General features: G+C 50.2%; 1 protein-coding gene across 1 annotated transcript in view; it reads left to right on the top strand.

Moving 5' to 3' along the window:
* plekho1b (pleckstrin homology domain containing, family O member 1b) overlaps positions 1 to 18,265 on the top strand; it is a 33,187-nt gene extending 14,922 nt beyond the window's left edge. Inside the window, exons 3-6 of the mRNA XM_069184669.1 lie at positions 2,373 to 2,513; positions 6,849 to 6,953; positions 9,152 to 9,253; positions 11,453 to 18,265. Of these exons, the coding sequence (XP_069040770.1) occupies positions 2,373 to 2,513; positions 6,849 to 6,953; positions 9,152 to 9,253; positions 11,453 to 12,157 (1,053 nt within the window). The 3' untranslated portion in view covers positions 12,158 to 18,265. The remainder of the gene's footprint in view (positions 1 to 2,372; positions 2,514 to 6,848; positions 6,954 to 9,151; positions 9,254 to 11,452) is intronic.
* Positions 18,266 to 18,654: the final 389 nt, after the last annotated feature.

The raw sequence follows: 18,654 nt of genomic DNA, 5'->3' as shown, positions 1-18,654 counted from the left end.
TCGCCTGTAAAATCTTTCTCTTTCACAAAGCATCAGAATAACTCAGAACCCTAACGGATCTTTAGGTTGTAATGGATCTGCTACTAGTACCAGTAATCTTGAACCCTTTAAGTCATCGGTTTCTAAAGGCCAGGACCAATTTAACTATAAACAATTAATGAAACAGGTTGTGTGCTGGAGTAAGTCATTTAGAGATCATTTGGAACAGAAATCAGAACATCCTTAAGCCCTCAAGTACCACTGCTTCCTTCATTGCTCAGTAGACCAGTTGCTTAAACTGGTCTTTCTGGTTTTCAAATAACAGAAGATTTAGGGCAACCTGTAAGAATATGGGTCCCATTAGAAATGACCCCTCGGCCTAACAGAGGCTTCGTCACCTAATTGACGATCAGCAGCTTCAGTTGCTGTTTGGTTGTGCTGCTCTCTAAAAGGCAGTCGTTTCCTGGTGCTTTCGGTCCAGAGAAGAGTGACCAGCTTAAGGGCTTAAGGGATTGTCCAGCACTGACAGTGAAGGAACAGAGTCTCTTCAGTCTTGAACAGAGAAGACTAGAAACTGATACGTTTACGAGGTCATTGACAGTATCCCAGGAAAGGGAGACAGACTCAGGGTGTGAAGTGCTTTGTGTAGCCAGAGCCTGGCCAGCTGCTGTGTTCCCTGTGGTGTCCGAACTGGTCTCAGGGAGAGCAGCTGCAGGCCTGGCTCCAGCTCTGGCGTGGGAAGCCTTTCCAGGAAACCCTCTGCACTCCTGCAGAAGGCCAAGGCAGCTGTCCTGCGGCTTCCTGCTCTACCCACGGGCCCTGACAGGAAGTGGCAGTGTCTGTGACAGGAGGGGGCGGGAGGGGCTCTGAACACTGGGGCAGCACTGGAGCAGGAGGGGCTCTGAACACTGGGGCAGCACTGGGGCAGGAGGGGCTCTGAACACTGGGGCAGCACTGGAGCAGGAGGGGCTCTGAACACTGGGGCAGGAGGGGCTCTGAACACTGGGGCAGCACTGGGGCAGGAGGGGCTCTGAACACTGGGGCAGGAGGGGCTCTGAACACTGGGGCAGCACTGGGGCAGGAGGGGCTCTGAACCCTGGGGCAGCACTGGGGCAGGAGGGGCTCTGAACACTGGGGCAGCACTGGAGCAGGAGGGGCTCTGAACACTGGGGCAGGAGGGGCTCTGAACCCTGGGGCAGCACTGGAGCAGGAGGGGCTCTAAACCCTGGGGCAGCACTGGGGCAGGAGGGGCTCTGAACACTGGGGCAGCACTGGGGCAGGAGGGGCTCTGAGACTGGGGCAAGAGGGGCTCTGAGACTGGGGCAGCACTGGGGCAGGAGGGGCTCTGAGACTGGGGCAGGAGGGGCCCTGAGACTGGGGCAGCACTGGGGCAGGAGACTGGGGCAGCACTGGGGTAGGAGGGGCCCTGAGACTGGGGCAGCACTGGGGTAGGAGGGGCCCTGAGACTGGACTTTTCACCAAGGCGATGAATGGTGTGGGGTTTAGCTCGATCTCCAGAGGCCTGGCCTTGTCGCAAAATTTCCAATGGAAGTTTTGAGCTCCTGGGAATTTTTAGGCTCTCCTCGTTCTTCGGCAGGTCCGTCCCATGACGTGAGGTCTGTCCTAAAGAGCCTCGTTCAGACAGAGCTCGGAATCGCCGTCAGTGGAGAAGTTTAGTGGTTCCTTTGCTCTACGGTAGCTACACAGTCCCGGGCACAGCTTCTCCTTTCCTGTTCCACTACGCCAGCAGAGAGGAAGGACGCGTAACTGTACAGGAAGTGCTGCTGTTTCCTTTTGTCTGCTGGTTGACGTGCTCAGAGCTTGTCCCGGTGGGCTCCGACCTCTGAATTGAAAGCGCAGAGGCAGCTGTGCCTCCGGAGGGGAAAACCGGGTTTGACTCCACCTTGGCCCCGGTGATGACACCGCGTGATGTCGGGACGGTATAGCTGTATTCTCGGGGGGACCCGATTAAAAACTCCCCCTCCCCCCACCCCGCCTCATGCCCCCCCCGATGTGCTGCCTCTACAATCTCACAGCTTGCACCCCGCTCGGGGATCAGTTACATCTGTGCCGTCTGTCGTCAGCTGTTCGGCAGCCTGAGAATTAGGTCAAGAAGTCAAGCTTAAATAAACTGCTTTATTACTCCAGTGCCCCGACGCAACAGCAGGAGTGCATAATGACATTAAGATGTTCAGCTGCTCTGCTTAAGTCTTAGCATGTCCCAGTAGCCGGTTCTACAGATTCTGTGCATCATCCATATGGAAGTGTGTATGTATTATCAGTAACTGGATCAGCAGAACCAGCCTTCTTGCTGCTGTGTTGCAGCTCTTCCCTTTAGCGGTGACGGTGTCCCCCCCTGAGCTAGGGCGCTCACTGTCTGTGTTGCTCCGCAGGTGAAGGATGAGAAGAAGATCCAGGAGGTGTTTGACCTGACGGACTATGAGAAATCGGAGGAGCTGCGCAAGTCCAAGAGTCGCAGCAAGAAGAACCACAGCAAGTTCACGCTGCTGCGCTGCAGGCAGCCGGGGAACACGGTGAGTACGAGAGCCGCAGGACCGGTCGTGTGGCCGGGGGACGCGATGAACCTTCCAGCGGGGCCAGACAGCCCTGGGGTCACAGTGAATCTGGATGCCAGGAGCAGGCCCCGTAGGCCTGGGAATGTAGTTGGTCTGACAGCCAGGGTCGGCCGCACGGGCCTGGGGCTGTGGTAATCTTTACAGCCAGGGTCGGACTGCACGGGCCTGGGGCTGTGGTAATCTTTACAGCCAGGGTCGGGCCGCATGGGCCTGGGGCTGTGGTAGTCCTCCCAGCCAGGGTCAGACTGCACGGGCCTGGGGCTGTGGTAGTCCTCCCAGCCAGGGTCGGGTCGAGCCGGCTGTGGGTTCACGCTGAGCCTGGCAGCAAGAAGCAGGCCAAGCAGGCCTGGGACCACAGTAGGCCAATCAGCCAGGGAAGGAAGACTGGCAGGCCCTGAGGTCACAGTTACCCCAGCAGCCTGGAGAAACAGGAGATCTCTAAATGAACAGCCTCTGCTCGCTGTATTTCCAGGCTGAGCCATTTTATGCTGCGCTGTTGCTAGAACCCCCAGGATTTGATTGTATTCCCTGTTCTGTTTCAAAGGATTCTGGGAGTGAACGCGTGTGAGAGGGCAGGTGTGAACTGCAGGTGTGGGGCTAAACGGAAAACATCAGTCTGTGTACTTGAAAAACATAATGGAGGACAAAGGCAAATGACTGTTTTCTGCTAATGCCACACCCACTTATACACTGCCCCCTGTTTTCTATAAAAGTTTTGCCTGCACAGGAGCCCTAATAATAGGTTTTCTGTGTATTCTGTGCCATCTTACCCTGTGGGAGTAATATTCACAGTCTGAGGAAGAGAAAATTAAAGTGTGCTTTCAGTCCTCATTTGAGATCCATTACAACCGCTGGTCATCTTTATCAAAGCGGATTATTCATTTTACATACACAATAAACTACAGGTTTCTAAAGATCACTTTGTGGACCTCTCTGTAAGGCACTGCCCAAATTAAAATCTAACTAAACGTTGCCGTATGGAAAGTTAATTCGTCTTATACTAATCAAGGCAGTGAATCCGTTAGATAAAGATCTCAGCTTTACTGTATGTTGAAAGCCTATGTTGAAAACCACAAATGAGATTGAGAGATTGGGCTCAGTGGTGTTAATAATTCTGCAGAAGCACTGGTGAGTGAAGAGAGGCCATATCCACTTGGAAGGTCTTCAGAGAAGAACCTCTTTTTATTTTATCTTGCTTTATAGCAGTACCCTGCATTATTCTTGAACCTTCAAAATGCACTTTTTATAAAAGTTTTTCGGACTTTACTAGGGCAGCGTGATAGCGCAATGGTTAGCAGTGCTGCCGCACAGCACTGGGCTCTGGGTTCAACCCCCGGGGTGCTATCTGTGTGGAGTTTGCATGTTATCCCCATGTTTGCATGTGTTTCCTCCAGTTTCGTCCCACAGTCCACAGCCAGTCTGGTAGGTTAATTGGATTCTGGGAACATTGGCTCTGGTGTGAGTGTGTGTGTCTTTCTTCCCTGTGATGGACTGGCGTCCCATCCAGGGTGTACCCTGCCCTGCGCCTGTTGCTTGCTGGGATGGGCTCTGGCTCCCCTTTGACCCTGTACTGGATAAAGCGGTTTAGAAAATGGATGGCTGGACCTTTTAAAACTTTTTAAGATTCAACACTGTTAGCAGCTTCCCCATTGCGAAGGGGGCAGTGCAGAGGCCCTGTGGCTCAGGATCTGCACCTGGGGCTGGAAGGTTGCTGGTTCGTATCCCGCAGCCAGCAGAGGAATCCTACTCTGTTGGGCCCCTGAGCAAGGCCCTATAAATGGCTGACCCTGCCCTCTGACCCCAAGCTTCTCTCCCTGTCTGTGTGTCTCATGGAGAGCAAGCTGGGGTATGCGAAAAGACAAATTCCAAATACAAGAAATCGTATAGGGCTAATAATATTATCTGATCTTATTGAAGCAACTGGCTTTGCTTCTCAGTTCATTCTTTGTCATTCTGTGTGCGTTCGTTCTGTGTGGAGAGTTCAGCAGATCACGTCAGTGAAACACAGACAGAACGTGACAGGAGAGCAGGCTCGCTGTGCTTCAGCTCGCTGTCCAGGTGGACAAGTGGCTCAGGGGTGGGTGGGAGGACTCTGGAGCAGAGAGCACGCACACACCGGGCGGGCAGGCAGGCTGGCCAATCCGAGCCACGATTAGCCAGGAAGGGCCCCCTGACCCCTGGGCCTGCTCTTATCCTGTCCGGGGTAATTAATTCTGATATGGCTAATCGCCTTTAGGCTCAAAGCAGACAGGAGCAGAACGAGTCCATTCACAAGAACATACAACGCTCCCACGCTGCTGAGATCGATGAGGGAGTCTTTGCTGTAAGTGGCTGGAGCCTTGCATTCCCGGTACAGCTGACAAGCACATCCAACACAGGGAAAAGCAGCCTTAACTTCATCCCCTAGGAATTTTAGGATCTTCCCTCCACTTACATAGAAGACCTGTTTCTTTTTGTCCCTTTGAGAGAAACTCAAGCGTCCAACTCATTGCACGGTACTGTCGTTCAGTACAATGCTCCTTCCTGCGTTTGTACTGAGGAAACAGGGAACCATCCCAGACTCCTGTGTGTCCCAGTGTGGGCACCGCCAGTCTGCTTCCTGTGTTGCTGCTCGTGTTTATAATTTATTATTCATCCTAAAAAGAATCATCAGTGGATTTTTTGGTGCAGCACTGTTTTATAGCACACTCCCTCACACATCTAGGGCCAGGGTGGGTGTGTCCCCTGCTCACACGGCCAGATTTCACTCCTGCTCTGCAGCCAGGTATCTTAGCGCCCTTACCTTCTCCCCTCAGGGTTTAAGGCCTCAGTCATCCCCGGCTCTCTGTGTTTCCTGTGTGACAGGCTGCTCTGGGTCCACGCTGAAAGGAGTGGAGGAAGACTTCAGCCTGTGCGCAACACCTTTATATAGAAAGGGACCTCCCAGCCCTGAGAGACTCCAGGCTTAGATAGGCCAGGTGTCTTGTTTGCAACAGAGTGGGCTTATACAGGAAAATTCACTTCATCCCCCAGGGTGCGTTTTAATTGAATGAACCGAAATGTGCTGATCACATTGGAACAGCAAACTCAGAACGCTAGTTTTTGCTTTACAGTTAAACAATTTGGATGTGCTCACAAGATTAATAATAATAATAATAATAATAATAATAATAATAATAATTCCTTACACTTATATAGCGCTTTTCTGGACACGCCACTCAAAGTGCTTTACAGGTAATGGGGACTCCCCTCCACCACCACCAGTGTGCAGCCCCACCTGGATGATGCGATGGCAGCTATAGTGCGCCAGAACGCCCCCCACACACCAGCTCTCAGTGGGATTAATAGGAGTGACCGGTTGAATATGCGCTTTGTTTTCGGGGAATTCCATGCATGCATTTGATCATATTTGAGTTAAAGCGTTGTGTTCCACCAGATGATTTCCATACGTGACACATTCCACTTGAAGGACACTGGAGAGTGTCAAAGGCGGTGTTCGGTTGCTTATCCCTTTATGTTAAGATCTACACGAGGTCACGATCGTAGTCCCTCCCCCTTAAGGGCGCTCCGGCTCTTTCACTTCTGTGTTGTTTTGTGTTTTCCCCCTGATTTTCCCATTTCCTGTTTCCTGTTTCTGTCTGGGCCTGTTTTTTCCAAAGGGAGCCTATCTAATGCTCTGAAGGCACCCCTGATCCCTGATCCCTGGCATGGCTGAGTCTCGGCCGAGGACAGATCTGGCGTTAAAGCTTTTCGATTTCAATTCAAGGATTAAGGAAAGTTAAGGATGCTTTAGTGTAGTGCAGGGTACCCACCTGCTTTCTGGTGAAAACTAGGGGAAACAGACTCCTAATGCACTGCAGTTTGATCCACTCCAGCTTTTCAGAGTTCCCGTGTAAGAACTGAGAATGTTGCAGAATGTTGGCAACCTCTTCATGAAATAATTCACCCCTAAGATCTTTTTCGTACTCGTAGGTTACCACTGTCCTTGTGTTTTAGTATACACGGGAGCTGAGATCTTTCATTTATTCTTTGTTACTCCTCCATTCAGAGGTGGCTCTGTGGCTGAGGATCTGTGCCTGGGGCTGGAAGGTTGCCGGTTCAAATCCTGCAGCCGACAGAGGAATCCTACTCCATTGGGCCCCTGAGCAAGGCCCTGAACCCCAGCTGCTCCAGGGGTGCTGTACAATGGCTGACCCTGTGCTCTGACCTCAAGCTTCTCTCCCTGCCTGTGTGTCTCATGGAGAGCAAGCTGGGGCGAATTCCTCATGCAAGAAACTGTATATGGCCAATAAAGTGATCTTATCTTATTCCCAGGTCCCAAATCTGGTATTCCTGGCAGTCAGTCCGGAGGAGAAGGAGTCCTGGATCAATGCTCTGAACGGGGCAATAACAAGGGCCAAGAACCGCATTTTCGATGAGGTAACCCCTGCGCACACATTATCATAATAAAATGATCTTAATCTTAATCTTTCCATCTGTGGAAAAGGGCGCTTCTAGCTGCTGCTGAGCTTAAAGGCAGGTCGTGGGAGTAAATACAGTCAGGGAAAACGAGGAGCCCTGCCCGTGACTGAGAAAAGTGCACAACGGCCCAGGGATGACTCATGTCTCCTTTTCTCACACTCATTACGATTCCCGGCGTATCGCGTGCAGGCACAGCCAGCGAGCTGAGCAAGTGAGAGACGGATCTGATTAACGAGCCGGCGGATTGTTTTTATTATTATTGATCCCCTTGCGAGCTCTGGCACATTCGTCTCTTTGTGACCTGAATTCACTGCTGTAGCAGGCTTTAATCGGCGCCGGGGCTCCTGAGGAGAGATCTTCGTTAACAGCCTCTGTGATACATTAAACTGCGTTAAACCCAGCTATGCTCATTTCCTTTTGATTTATTGTATTGTGCCAACCTGTTTGTGTAGTCTGTGGAAATAACTGCGAAGGGGCCCTGTGACAACTTGTTTTGAAGGGCGCTATACAAAAATAGAACTGAATTCAACAGCCGGGCCTGTGGTAACCTGTGCTCAATGATGACGCACTGAATAGGGGCAGATTTGAGAGAACTGGTAGATTGCAGAAAACAGAGTGGTATGGTGGTGCAGCTATCAGTATTGCTGTCTTGGGGCCCTTGGGTTCAATTCCAGATCCGGGGTGCTGTCTGTGTGGAGTTTGCATGTTCTCCTCATGTTTGCATGGGTTCCCTCCAGGTGCTTCAGTTTTCCCCCCCCAATCCAAAGACATGCTGGTGAGTTAATTGGTTTCTGGGAAAACTGGCACTGCTGTGAGTGGGTGTGTTTGACAGTCTGCCCTGCAGTGGACTGGTGTCCTGTCCAGGGTGTACCCTGCCTTGCGCCCGTTGCTTGCTGGGATAGGCTCCGGCTCTCTTGTGACCACAAATTGGAAGAAGGACTGGAGAAAACAGGAGGCACTTTTTTCCCCATTTCCTGATGCTTGGGTAAGCCCATGTCTTTTTATTTGAAATCCTGAGCAAGTCCCCAGGAGTCAAACTAATTAAGGTCCCTTATTTAGCCCCCTTTCTCTAATTTTCAACTATTAAACTGATGACATAGTGGAGCTAATTACTGAATTTTCTAGCTGGCATGGGCTCTGCAATGTGCTCAGGAGCTAAAGTGATAACACCTTAAAGAAAAACTAATTAAGCAACGTAATTATTCAATTGCGTCACTTAGAGCTCAGACAGGACAAAACCCAAGAAGACTCCGAATTTGGATTGGTAACATCCTGCATCAGCGATACAGTGTTTATTTGCACCTTCATCCTGAAGCAGATTCCCAGGAATCTTTCAAGAAGCAGTTGGATGAGATCCTTGGTGCAGATCCTTGGATCCCCAGATTACCCGATAGCTCAAACAGCCTCTTCATATCTGCAGCCTTCTAACTAGAAGTCCTCTAATTAAGAACGCTAACCGTTCATCTGTCTTAACAGCATCTGTGTTCTTAAACACTGTTTTCAAGGCCAGATAAACCCCTTCTCCCTTCTAGACACGCCAAAGACCGCCAGGTCATAGAATCCACATGGGTTTTGAAAAACAAGCAAAACAATATTTTAAACCATGTCAGGGAAGTCGAAAAAAGACAGTATGGATGTTGCTTTTTCCCCCCAGATTCCCTTAAGAAATCTGTACTTTTTGAACACAGGAGATATACACACAATCTCCACATTGTTGGCGATGAATACCAGAGAAGGATACAAAGGGCAGGTAATGGAAATAACCTGAGGGGCATTAAAAACACAACAGATGAGCCATCAGCGTTCGTTTTTAGCGCCTCTCATTCTGAATTGCGGGACAACACAGCAGCAGCAGCCCTGCTCTGTAGCTACGGCCGAGCCTGGTCACTGAAGGAGCCGCTCATGGTAGAGTTCATGTCCTCCCCCTCCGGTTCCCTTCCACGGGCCCTGGGGGTGACGTCACGGCTGGAGGGGGCCGATCTCGTGTCCAGGCCGCCTGCCGGCCCCAGGGGGTGGGGGGGTGGGGGATCAATGATTGGCGCACAGGCAGCTGATCAAATCAATAGCCATCAGCCGCCTCCCCTCTCCCCTCTGGCGCTGTGGGGGTGCTCTGTCTCACTCGTCCCTGTTGTGTTTTTGTCTGTGCTGTGCCGAAGGTCACCGTCGAGGAGGAGAGCTGCCTGGCCCACCCCACCCGCGATCGCGCCAAGATCCCCCACAACCGCCGCCTGCCCACCCGCGGGCACCTCATGGCCGTGGTAAGGACAGTTCCCCCCCACCCCTGGGCACCCCAGCATGAAGGACCCACCCATGAACTTTCCCATTCCCATTCCCACACAAGACAGGGCTCAGACCTGCCACTGGGGGGGACAGCTTTTCCGTGCACAGTCAAACCATCGACTTGTTTGACTGGATGTGGGGAGTTGGGGCGTTGGGGGGGGGGGTGGAGGAGGGGATCGAAACTGAATTGAAAGCATTTAAATCTGTGTGTCTGGCCGTCAGTGCAATTCTGCCCGAACGGGACGAAATCTTTCGAGCTTCTCGCTGAAACCGAGAGAGGAGGCAGAAAAAAGTGAGACATGTGACAACCATCAGAGAAGCCCTGCATTAACAACTCTTCAAACTTGTGCTCCCCCTTAAAACACCTGTGCATAACCCTCTGACACAGGAATCTCCTTGTCCTTGTCTCAGCAGCGCTCAGAGAATTATTTAAAGTCTGGGCATGCTGAATTTCAGCGTGGCCATTTGGATGTGGTGGGAAGGATAGGCACCCAGATCTCTCGGGGATGATCACACGTTACTGGAAAATAGGATATCCTGTGCCGGACTTTTCCTTTTTTTTAAAAACTTTTTAGTTAGCGATGAAAGGGTTTACAAACAGAACATAACCAAAACAACAGAAGAAACATTTGTCTTCATCTTACATTTTTGGTACATTGTATATATAAAATGAACTATTTACACTCTGCCAAGAGGTATGGAGGGCCATACAAAAAAAAATACAATTGTTTTATAAGAAACACAACAAACAACAAAAAACTCCACACATAGATTTCACTGGATATTTTCTTGTAAACTAGAATCAGGTCCCTGTAGGGAGATAAATTCCCAGTATTTGCTCAACCTCTGCCTGCAATCAGAGAGAAAAAGTTGTTTTTTCCATTATATAGATCTCTTTCATAACATTAACGCATTGCTCATGTGTTGGGGGTTCTTTTATAAGCCATTTTTGTGTAATTACTTTTTTACTAGCTGCTAGAAGAATCCCTAATATTTCCTTTACTTCAATATCTTCAAGCCTGACTTTTCCTTTTAAAGCTGGCAGGAGGGAGGGGACCGAATAACACATTGAGGAACACTGTCAGGGGAGGGCTGGTCCCAGGGAGATTCCTCAGTCCTGCTGGTTTAACGGGGGAGAGACCAGCGAGGAGTGGAGTTCAGTAGTTGAATTTCAAAGGGGAACTGCAGTCCCAGTTTCTCGGACCAGTTAGGAAATCTCGGTAACATTATAGAAAAAAAACGTCAAATTTCGAATTAAGCACAAAATTGTGAACTTTTTGAAAATACTGTAGAGCCTTCATGTTGTCACAAACTGGCTTTCGAGGTCCCACGAACTGTGACGTGATGCGGCCCTTCCTGATCACTAGTCACCGGAATGACCGATGTACTGAGCTGTACGAGCGAATGAGTACAGGTTGTGCAGCAGACGTTTCACCGCAGAAATGTTCCCATGTAATCCGCAGGCAGAGGAAGGAGTATTTGTCATCTCGAAATTGAGAGCATTATTTCAGTAACCCTGCAGTCCAGAGTTCACTGATCCAGTCTGGGCCGGGTCACACTGTAACCCCACAGTCCAGAGATCACTGATCCAGTCTGGGGCGGGTCACACTGTAACCCCGCAGTCCAGAGATCACTGATCCAGTCTGGGCCGAGTCACACTGTAACCCTACAGTCCAGAGATCACTGATCCAGTCTGGGCCGGGTCACACTGTAACCCTACAGTCCAGAGATCACTGATCCAGTCTGGGCCGGGTCACACTGTAACCCTACAGTCCAGAGATCGCTGGTCCAGTCTGGGCCGTGTCACACTGTAACCCTACAGTCCAGAGATCACTGGTCCAGTCTGGGCCGGGTCACGCTGTAACCCTACAGTCCAGAGATCGCTGATCCAGAGCTGTATTCACAGGCCTGCTTATTTACAGTGTCACAGGGCTACAGCAGGTCACCGGAAGTTTTGTTGCCTTGTCCTGCATTGCAGAACGTGATGCCGTGCATATTTGGAAGACTGAATCTGTTTTGGGATGTAAATTGGAGGTTTTACGAGTTACCGTGTACATTTGACTTTTATTGCGGTTTGAAATGGACTCATCAACGCCGATTCTTTCTAATCCCTGAAATATAAAAATAGTCCAAAACAGTTCCACTTTAAAGCACGCCCCTCTCACTCCTCCCCGCAGGCATCGACCTCCACCTCAGACGGCATGCTGACCCTCGACCTCATCCAGGAAGAGGACTCCTCCTCGCCGGAGGGGCCGCCGGGCACGTGCGAGAAGAGCTTCCGGGTCGACCTGGACAAGTCGGTGTCCCAGCTGGCGGCGGGCCGCCGCCGGTCGGAAACGGAGGGCCCCCAGCCCCCCGGGCCCGGCGGGGCGGGCGAGGGCAAGGCGGAGAGCCCGTCCCGCCGGAAGGAGACCTCCTGGGAGCGGCAGAAGCCGGAGAAGGGGGAGCGGGGGCCCGCCGGGGCCCGCACCCCGCAGGTGGCCCGCAGGCCCGGCCTGGCAGGGAAGAGCAAGTGTGCCTCCATGGAGGAGATCCTGTCCGAGGGCGGCTCGCGGGCCTCCCCGAACTCCGCCCCGCCCCAGGTCCAGCAGCTCCAGGACCTCATCGCCCAGAAACTGGAGAGAACGCGGGAGCTGCTGGCGGAGACCCGGGACCGCCGGGGGAAGGACAAGGGTCCGGACTCGGAGGGGGGCCGGGCCGAGGCCGAGCAGCTGCTGCAGGAGGCGGCGGCCGCGTGGGGGCAGGCCCGCGACGTGCTGCAGGAGGTGAAGGAACTGCGGGCCCTGTACCAGCGGCTGGACCCGAACCCCTCGCCCGCGCCCCTGTCCCCCTCGCAGCTCAAGAGCCCCCAGCAGTCTCAGTACAGGAAGAGCATGATGTGACCCCCCCGGGGGACCCGAACAGAGTCGCTTTGCTCCTGTCCCCCACTTTGACGCGCAGACGAAACGTCCAACCCCCCCCCCCAGGCCCGATCGCTACAGGGTCCTACTGTGACCCCCTTGTCCCCTCCCTCACCCCCTGTTCGCTTCGAGGGGACGCCCCCTGGTGGCAGCAGCTGGCGCCTGTCCTCTGCAGTCCCTCCCGGTTTTCTGGGGTTTTCCTGTTGTTGTTGTTTTTTGTTCTGTTGTCGGCGCATGTCATGACCTCGCCTCTGGAAAGGGAAAGAGTTTGGGGGGGCCAGCTCCTGGGAGGGGGCCCGGGTCACGAGTCCGTGAACCCCATGTCGCTCGGTGCCGACAGTCAGGGATTCCAGCACTTTGGAATGGGAGAGGAAGGGGGTGTCCTCTGGGCTCTGAGGGGGTGCCGAGATCTTCCCAGTGCCCCTCTGGGGGAACCCCAGCATTCTGCTGGGGTGTCCCATGTTGGCACAGTGGGCGAATTCGGAAGCCGGCCTGCTGTCGGTTTCCTGGGGGTTTGAATTGGGGGAGATCAGCCCTGGGGGTCCTGTAGAGGCTCAGCCACCGTACAGATCCGCCCTCTGACACTGGAAGCGTGAGATTGTCTCTCCGTTATGTCCCAGGCCGAGGTCGAGTAACAGAAATACTACCTGAACAGCAAATCAAAGATTCTGGGTAGCGTCCGCGCTGTCAAAATGATTTGAACTCGTTGTAACTCGGAAATGACAGGGCCTAAACCACAGGGTGAAATATTCACTTCCGTTTAAATCCCTGTATAAACTCAGTGTAATATTCTAGGTCGGGCACATACAAAAATGCAGCAGTCAGGCCTTCTGAATTCCTACTGGAATCCCAGCGGATTCCTTCAGAATTCCTACCGGAATCCCTGCAGATCAGACCTTTGGAATTCCGATGGTTAATCCCAGCGGATTCCCCTGTCAGACTGGCCAAACTGTAGTGTTCCCCTTATTGAGAGCAGAATGAGCCACAGGGACAAGATATATGAAGGTTGGGGTCCATCCATTCTGGGTGGCCAGAGGTCGGAGAGTGCTGCCGGCCTCCGTATCTAGGAGTGGCTGCGCAGCCTGATTGCATTTTGGGAAGCCCTTGTGCTTCCCAGGTACTGTACATCTTCTACAACCTGTGCGTTTTTCCCGGCAAGAAATGGTTCTCGCCTCCTCATTACAACTCACGGGATGAAAGCTTCCGTCCAGAAAATACGTCCAGGAGGACCGACAAAGGAATGTTGTAGTACCCAACAGCGGCCAACAGAATTTAGGTTTTGCAAATGGTGTGAACCTTTAGGGCTGAGGGCTAGCCTCTGGACAGACCAGTGTCCTGTTACAGTAGTTTTTCCTTACCGTAAGCGTTCGCAGCATGTGTCAAAAACAGGCTATGGAAAAAAACGCTAAAAAAGGGCTCTAACTGAGTGAAGTGACCCTGAAAACAACGCTGAACGAAATCGGAATTTCTTGCCAGAAAACCGTTGTTGTTTTACAATGGAAGTAGCTATTATTATGAGTTTTGCACTACTTTGAAGCTTTAGACCAGGCTGTTGCGTTTCTCATGCTCCGCGGGCAGTGTTATTTTAAAAAATGTTGATGTAGTTTGGAGTTCAGGGGACGCCTGGGACCAAGGTCGGGGCAGCGACGGGAAAGAAAAAAAATAACTCTAGCTTTTATTTGTGTGGAAACCTCACACATGGTTCCGCGTAACCCCCTGTCAAAAAGGAGGGAAAGGCTGACAAACAAAATGAAATTCTTATTTTTGTCTGAACGTCTCTTTCGTTTTCGTCGCCGCGTTGCATCACGGGGTCGTGCGACTCTTAACGTCGAAGTAATGCGTTCATGTGGACAGTGAGGATTGTGTCGATATAATGTACAGGACTTCAATAACCCGCTCAATTCGGGCGAGTAGGGAAGGCTGTCGTCCAACAGCATCTTTCAAGAATGTAGTATTTTGGGATTATCTTTTGTTTTGTTAAGCACTGGCCTGCTTTTCTGAAGCGCGGCGGTTTTGACTCTCCAGCCCCGAGAGTTTCATGCGCAACAAACGCAAACGTAATTAAAAATTAATAATTTATCGGGCTGTGGGCTAAAATTGGATCGTATGTAAACAGGGAATGCTTACCACTTTGGGTTCTCAACACAAATAGGCTTAGAAAGGCCATGTTTACCACACGTACTATAATTCATGTTATTTTTTTATTTTCTCCTGATTTCAAGTAACCTTGTGTACAAAAAGCTGTGGCAATCTTTAGGAGGACGTTCTTTTTTTTTCGTCTTTTAAAAGCTTTTTTTAATAAGAAACAAAAACTAATCTTATTCTAATAATGACTGTAATTATTGTAATTATAATTTTCTGTTGTCGTTAACGTTGGGTCGCCTTTCGCTGCCCTGGAATCGTGTGAATGTGAAAGCTTTCCCGGCAACCCCGAGGGGCGGGGCTTCGTGCCCTGTTCGCACCCGGAAGCCGTGGTTTTGAGTTCCGGATCACGCGTTACCTCCTTTCCCCGCTCCTGCGCCTGGAGGGGCGGCCTGTTGATTCGTGGTCATTTGCAGCGGAGCTCTTAACGACCTGAATCAGTCAATTGGCCAGTTTCTCCCAGTCTGGAGACACGCCATCTCTCCAGGCCCAGAGTTGGGGACCCAAGATGAACTGTGTACTATCCCCTCTAGGTCTAGTGAGCACTGTACCGTCCAGTCTTCAGTTCTGAATGCTGACCCTCTGCCTTTCCTTCTCATTGCTGGGATTCTGTGCTGTCTGAGCCCTGTGCTCATGTTTGCGCCCTGAAGCTCATTTCTAACATACTTCAAAAATATGATAATAGTAATTAATACTTTTTTTACACTTACATAATGCTTTTCTGGACACTCCATTCAAAGCTCTTAACAGGTGATCGTAATTAATAGTTTGTGCGTTTGGCCGAAACTCTCATTCTGAACCATTATAAATTGAGTTTCAGAGCGCAAAATGGCATTTGATCTCGGTACAAGTAAGGAAACAAGTGTGGTTGGCGTTTGCATTAGAGTAAACTATCTGTTAATAAGTGATAGCGAATATTAGGCCGGCTGAGTGACTAATGTTGAGCTTGAGGATAAGAGTGCTCATTAGCCCTTTCATGGGATGGAGATAGACTTGACAGGCCAAAGATAAGAGGCAGTACCAGCTACATAGAAAATACTAGACTGAGCATCAAAAGAAACTTGTGTCTTATTAACTATAATGAATTTGTTTTCATTAGGAAAAGCTTTTTTTTTCTGTTGCAGTTTATTGAACAGACGTCTATCCATCCATTTTCTAACCACTTCTTCCAGTTCTGGGCTGTGGGGGAGCTGGAGCGCACACACAGACACACACTTTCACGTCAGGGCCAGTTTTCCCAGAAGTCAGTTTACCCATGCATGCCTTTGGTCTGTGGGAGGAAACCCACATGAACATGGGGAGAACGCACAGGGAACAGGGCTCAGTTTCACTGACTTAGTCCAGCCTCCTGCAAAAAAAAAAAAGTCTTGATTAATAAGGCCTCTTACTTTCCACCAGGATGGACATCCAGAAGATTAAATCTCCACATCACCTGTATCCAGTCAGCTGTTTTGCTGAGTTTGAATTGTGGATTTGTGGCTCTGTAGCCATTCAGAGTCACTCAAGCGCATGATGGCCACGAACGATCTGTTGATCACAATGAGCGTCAGAAACAAAATCCCAAGTCCCTTATAGTTTATTTTTCTACAATCCTGCGTGCATGAATAGACTAATGAGTTTCTTTTGATGCTCCCTGTATCTGACTAACACAGGGATACGTGCTGGCTATTGTGTCGGTCGGGGTGTTTTTCGTCTTGCACTGATGGGGTCATTGGAAGATGGAAGGGTCACAGCTGGGCTCAACCAAAGCAATCGTCCGATGACAGAGCTGTCCCTGGCCCGTCGGCGAGAATCTCTTAACAGGGATCCTCCCCGGGACAAATCCTTTTCTCCCTGGGAGAGAGGCTGACGGCGAAACCGAAATTCCGGGTGTTCCCAAGGGTCGGGTTGGAGAGGCAACGCCGTTCCGCCCGGCAGAACGATGGGCTCCGAGAAGGGCCGTGCGCAGAGCCTTTCTCCTGCAGACGCAGGCGAAAGGATCCGAGCTGGAGCGGGGCAGGTGAGATGGGGCTGTTTCGCTCAGGAATTCCGGGAAAAGGTGTGCAGTCTTTGAGAACAAGGAAAAGCTCTGGTTCTTCAGAGGATTTTTTTGGTTGACCGCTTATATGCACATGTCTGTTTTTTTAACAAGTCTTCCTTTGGGGAGGGGAGGGGAGGGGGGTGCTGGTAAAAGGGGGTTCGGGGGGGTGGGGGGTGAATCCCTTGATTGTTTTTTTCTTTCACTTTGAGTTTGGAACAAAGTCAGGGTCGGAAGTTAGATTTTATGTCAACATTTTTTTTTTTAAAAAGGAGATGACTCAAAGCCTTAAACAAACTAACTGGAGCCGAGACTACGGCTTTTACTCTGTAGAAAGAAATCTAAGGATTAAGGGGAGTGACGGATTTTTTTTTAGGGGGGGGGGTGGGTTTGCCTCCTGCAACACAGAATCCTGCCAAGATTCAGCTCCGCGCGGGAGCAGAACAAGACTGTCTGCGTTGAAATTAAGCCTTGAAAATGTCTGGATAAATAAGCCGGTCGCATAAATCAGTCCAGGATTGCAAAGGACTTGATCACCTGGCTGATGCATGCTGATCTGAGGTTTAATGTGAATAAATGTGCTGTGAACAGAGTATTGGATTCAGTATGGTGGCAGTCTGCGAGTGTGTCTTTACTTACCTCCTTGTTTGCTCTGGTTGAGCCCCAACCAGTGATGGCTCGAAAAGTGAGGAGCAGGACACCTCGAAGGGCATTCCGAATATTAAGCCCCGTTTTAAGTGTCTTTTTTTTCTCCCCCCCACCACAGTGTTCATAAGGACTCCAGACTCCTGATGGAGAGCTGTGCATTGAGGTGCAGAGTTCTAGTGCGCACTTCTGTTTGCTGAGTACTTGAGCCTGACAGCTCCACAGCACCCAGCGCTAGAGAATGGGTGCCAATATTCCTTTGGTGGGGTACCCCTGCAGGCAGTACCACATCTGGGTGGGGGGGGGGTCATATTCTCTTAGTCCACTTAACGTTACAGAAACCGCCATAGGGTTCTGCCCTTTCTGAATCACTAGGCCCAACGTGTAGCCTCTGCTTTCACTTAACTGTATGACACCTCTCTGAAGCCAGGGAGCACCAGTTCGACACGCAGTGGGGAGCAGAGCCTGTTGGGAACAAAATGAGATTCTGTTCTTTTTCCTTCACTGTTGTCTGCTCCTTGTGTTTTGTACTGCTCAGTCACTGTGATAATCCATTTGCCTCTGGAAAGGTTTCAGGAAAGGATATGAAAGAACTCATTTGTGCATGGAAGGTGTCGGCTGTAATGACCTGCATCTATCCTTGTGCTATATAACCGTTTACGCCACAGTTGTTAACAGGCTTTTCGTGTTTTTCTTTTCTTGTTTCACACTTAAAGGATAGAATATTTGGTCAAACCCATTACGATATTAATAATTGTAATTCTGTACACTTATATAGTGCTTTTATGGACATTTTACTCAAGGCGCTTTGCAGGTAATGGGGATCCCCTCCACCATCACCAGTATGTGTGATGGTGTTTCCCCACTTTTTGTGTTTGGTGTTTAAAAGTGTTGCCCCACTTGGATGATGCAACGGCAGCCAGAGTGCGCAGTACACACCCCACACACCAGCTCCCAGTGGGTAACCTGGTGCCTCACCTTCCGAGCCCCCGCGCGGCTAAATATATTTGCAGCCATCTCATAAATTTTCAGAGTTGTAGCAACAACAAGAGTGTATTAGGTTTCATTGCAATAGTCATGACACCTGAAGCGAGTCAGCATTGTTGTATTGTTATGACTGCTTGTGTTCAGCTAACAAAGTCAAAGATTTGTCAAATCCTTAGTGTTAACCTCCAGGAATGTCTGGCAAGCAGTTGTTTTCTTGCGCTGGCTTGGGACCACATTATAAAGCCCCCAGAGGATGTATTAAAAGCAGCAGAAATAAAATAAAATGAAATGGCCTTCTGGATCTGAATTTGGGATTGTCCACTGACCAAGATAAGGACAGTGTCAGAGTTACAGACACCATCGGCTTGGATGACCCAGCGAATTGAGATGTTTTCTTGGTTGGCTTGAAATCAAACCTGGCACATAATAAAATACACAAGTATCTTTAGAACATTTGAAGTTTTGAAGAAAGCAAAGGATCCTTTATTTAAAGATGTCATAGATGGTCAACCCCCGGCCTTGAAGGACACAGCGTCACTCTGATTTTCATTCCACTTCTGTTCTTAATTACTTAATTGAACTAATTAAGCCCAATCACCTATGTTTTGAGGTTTTAATCAGGTAAGTTGTTCCATTAGGGGATTTAACCAATAGGAGGAAGACGTTTTTAATGACTTTTTTGCCCCCA

This window comes from Lepisosteus oculatus, chromosome 27, assembly GCF_040954835.1.
Source record: "Lepisosteus oculatus isolate fLepOcu1 chromosome 27, fLepOcu1.hap2, whole genome shotgun sequence".
Lineage (NCBI taxonomy): Eukaryota > Metazoa > Chordata > Actinopteri > Semionotiformes > Lepisosteidae > Lepisosteus > Lepisosteus oculatus.
Note: the sequence above shows the minus strand (reverse complement) of the source record. Positions and strands in the feature narration are given on the sequence as shown.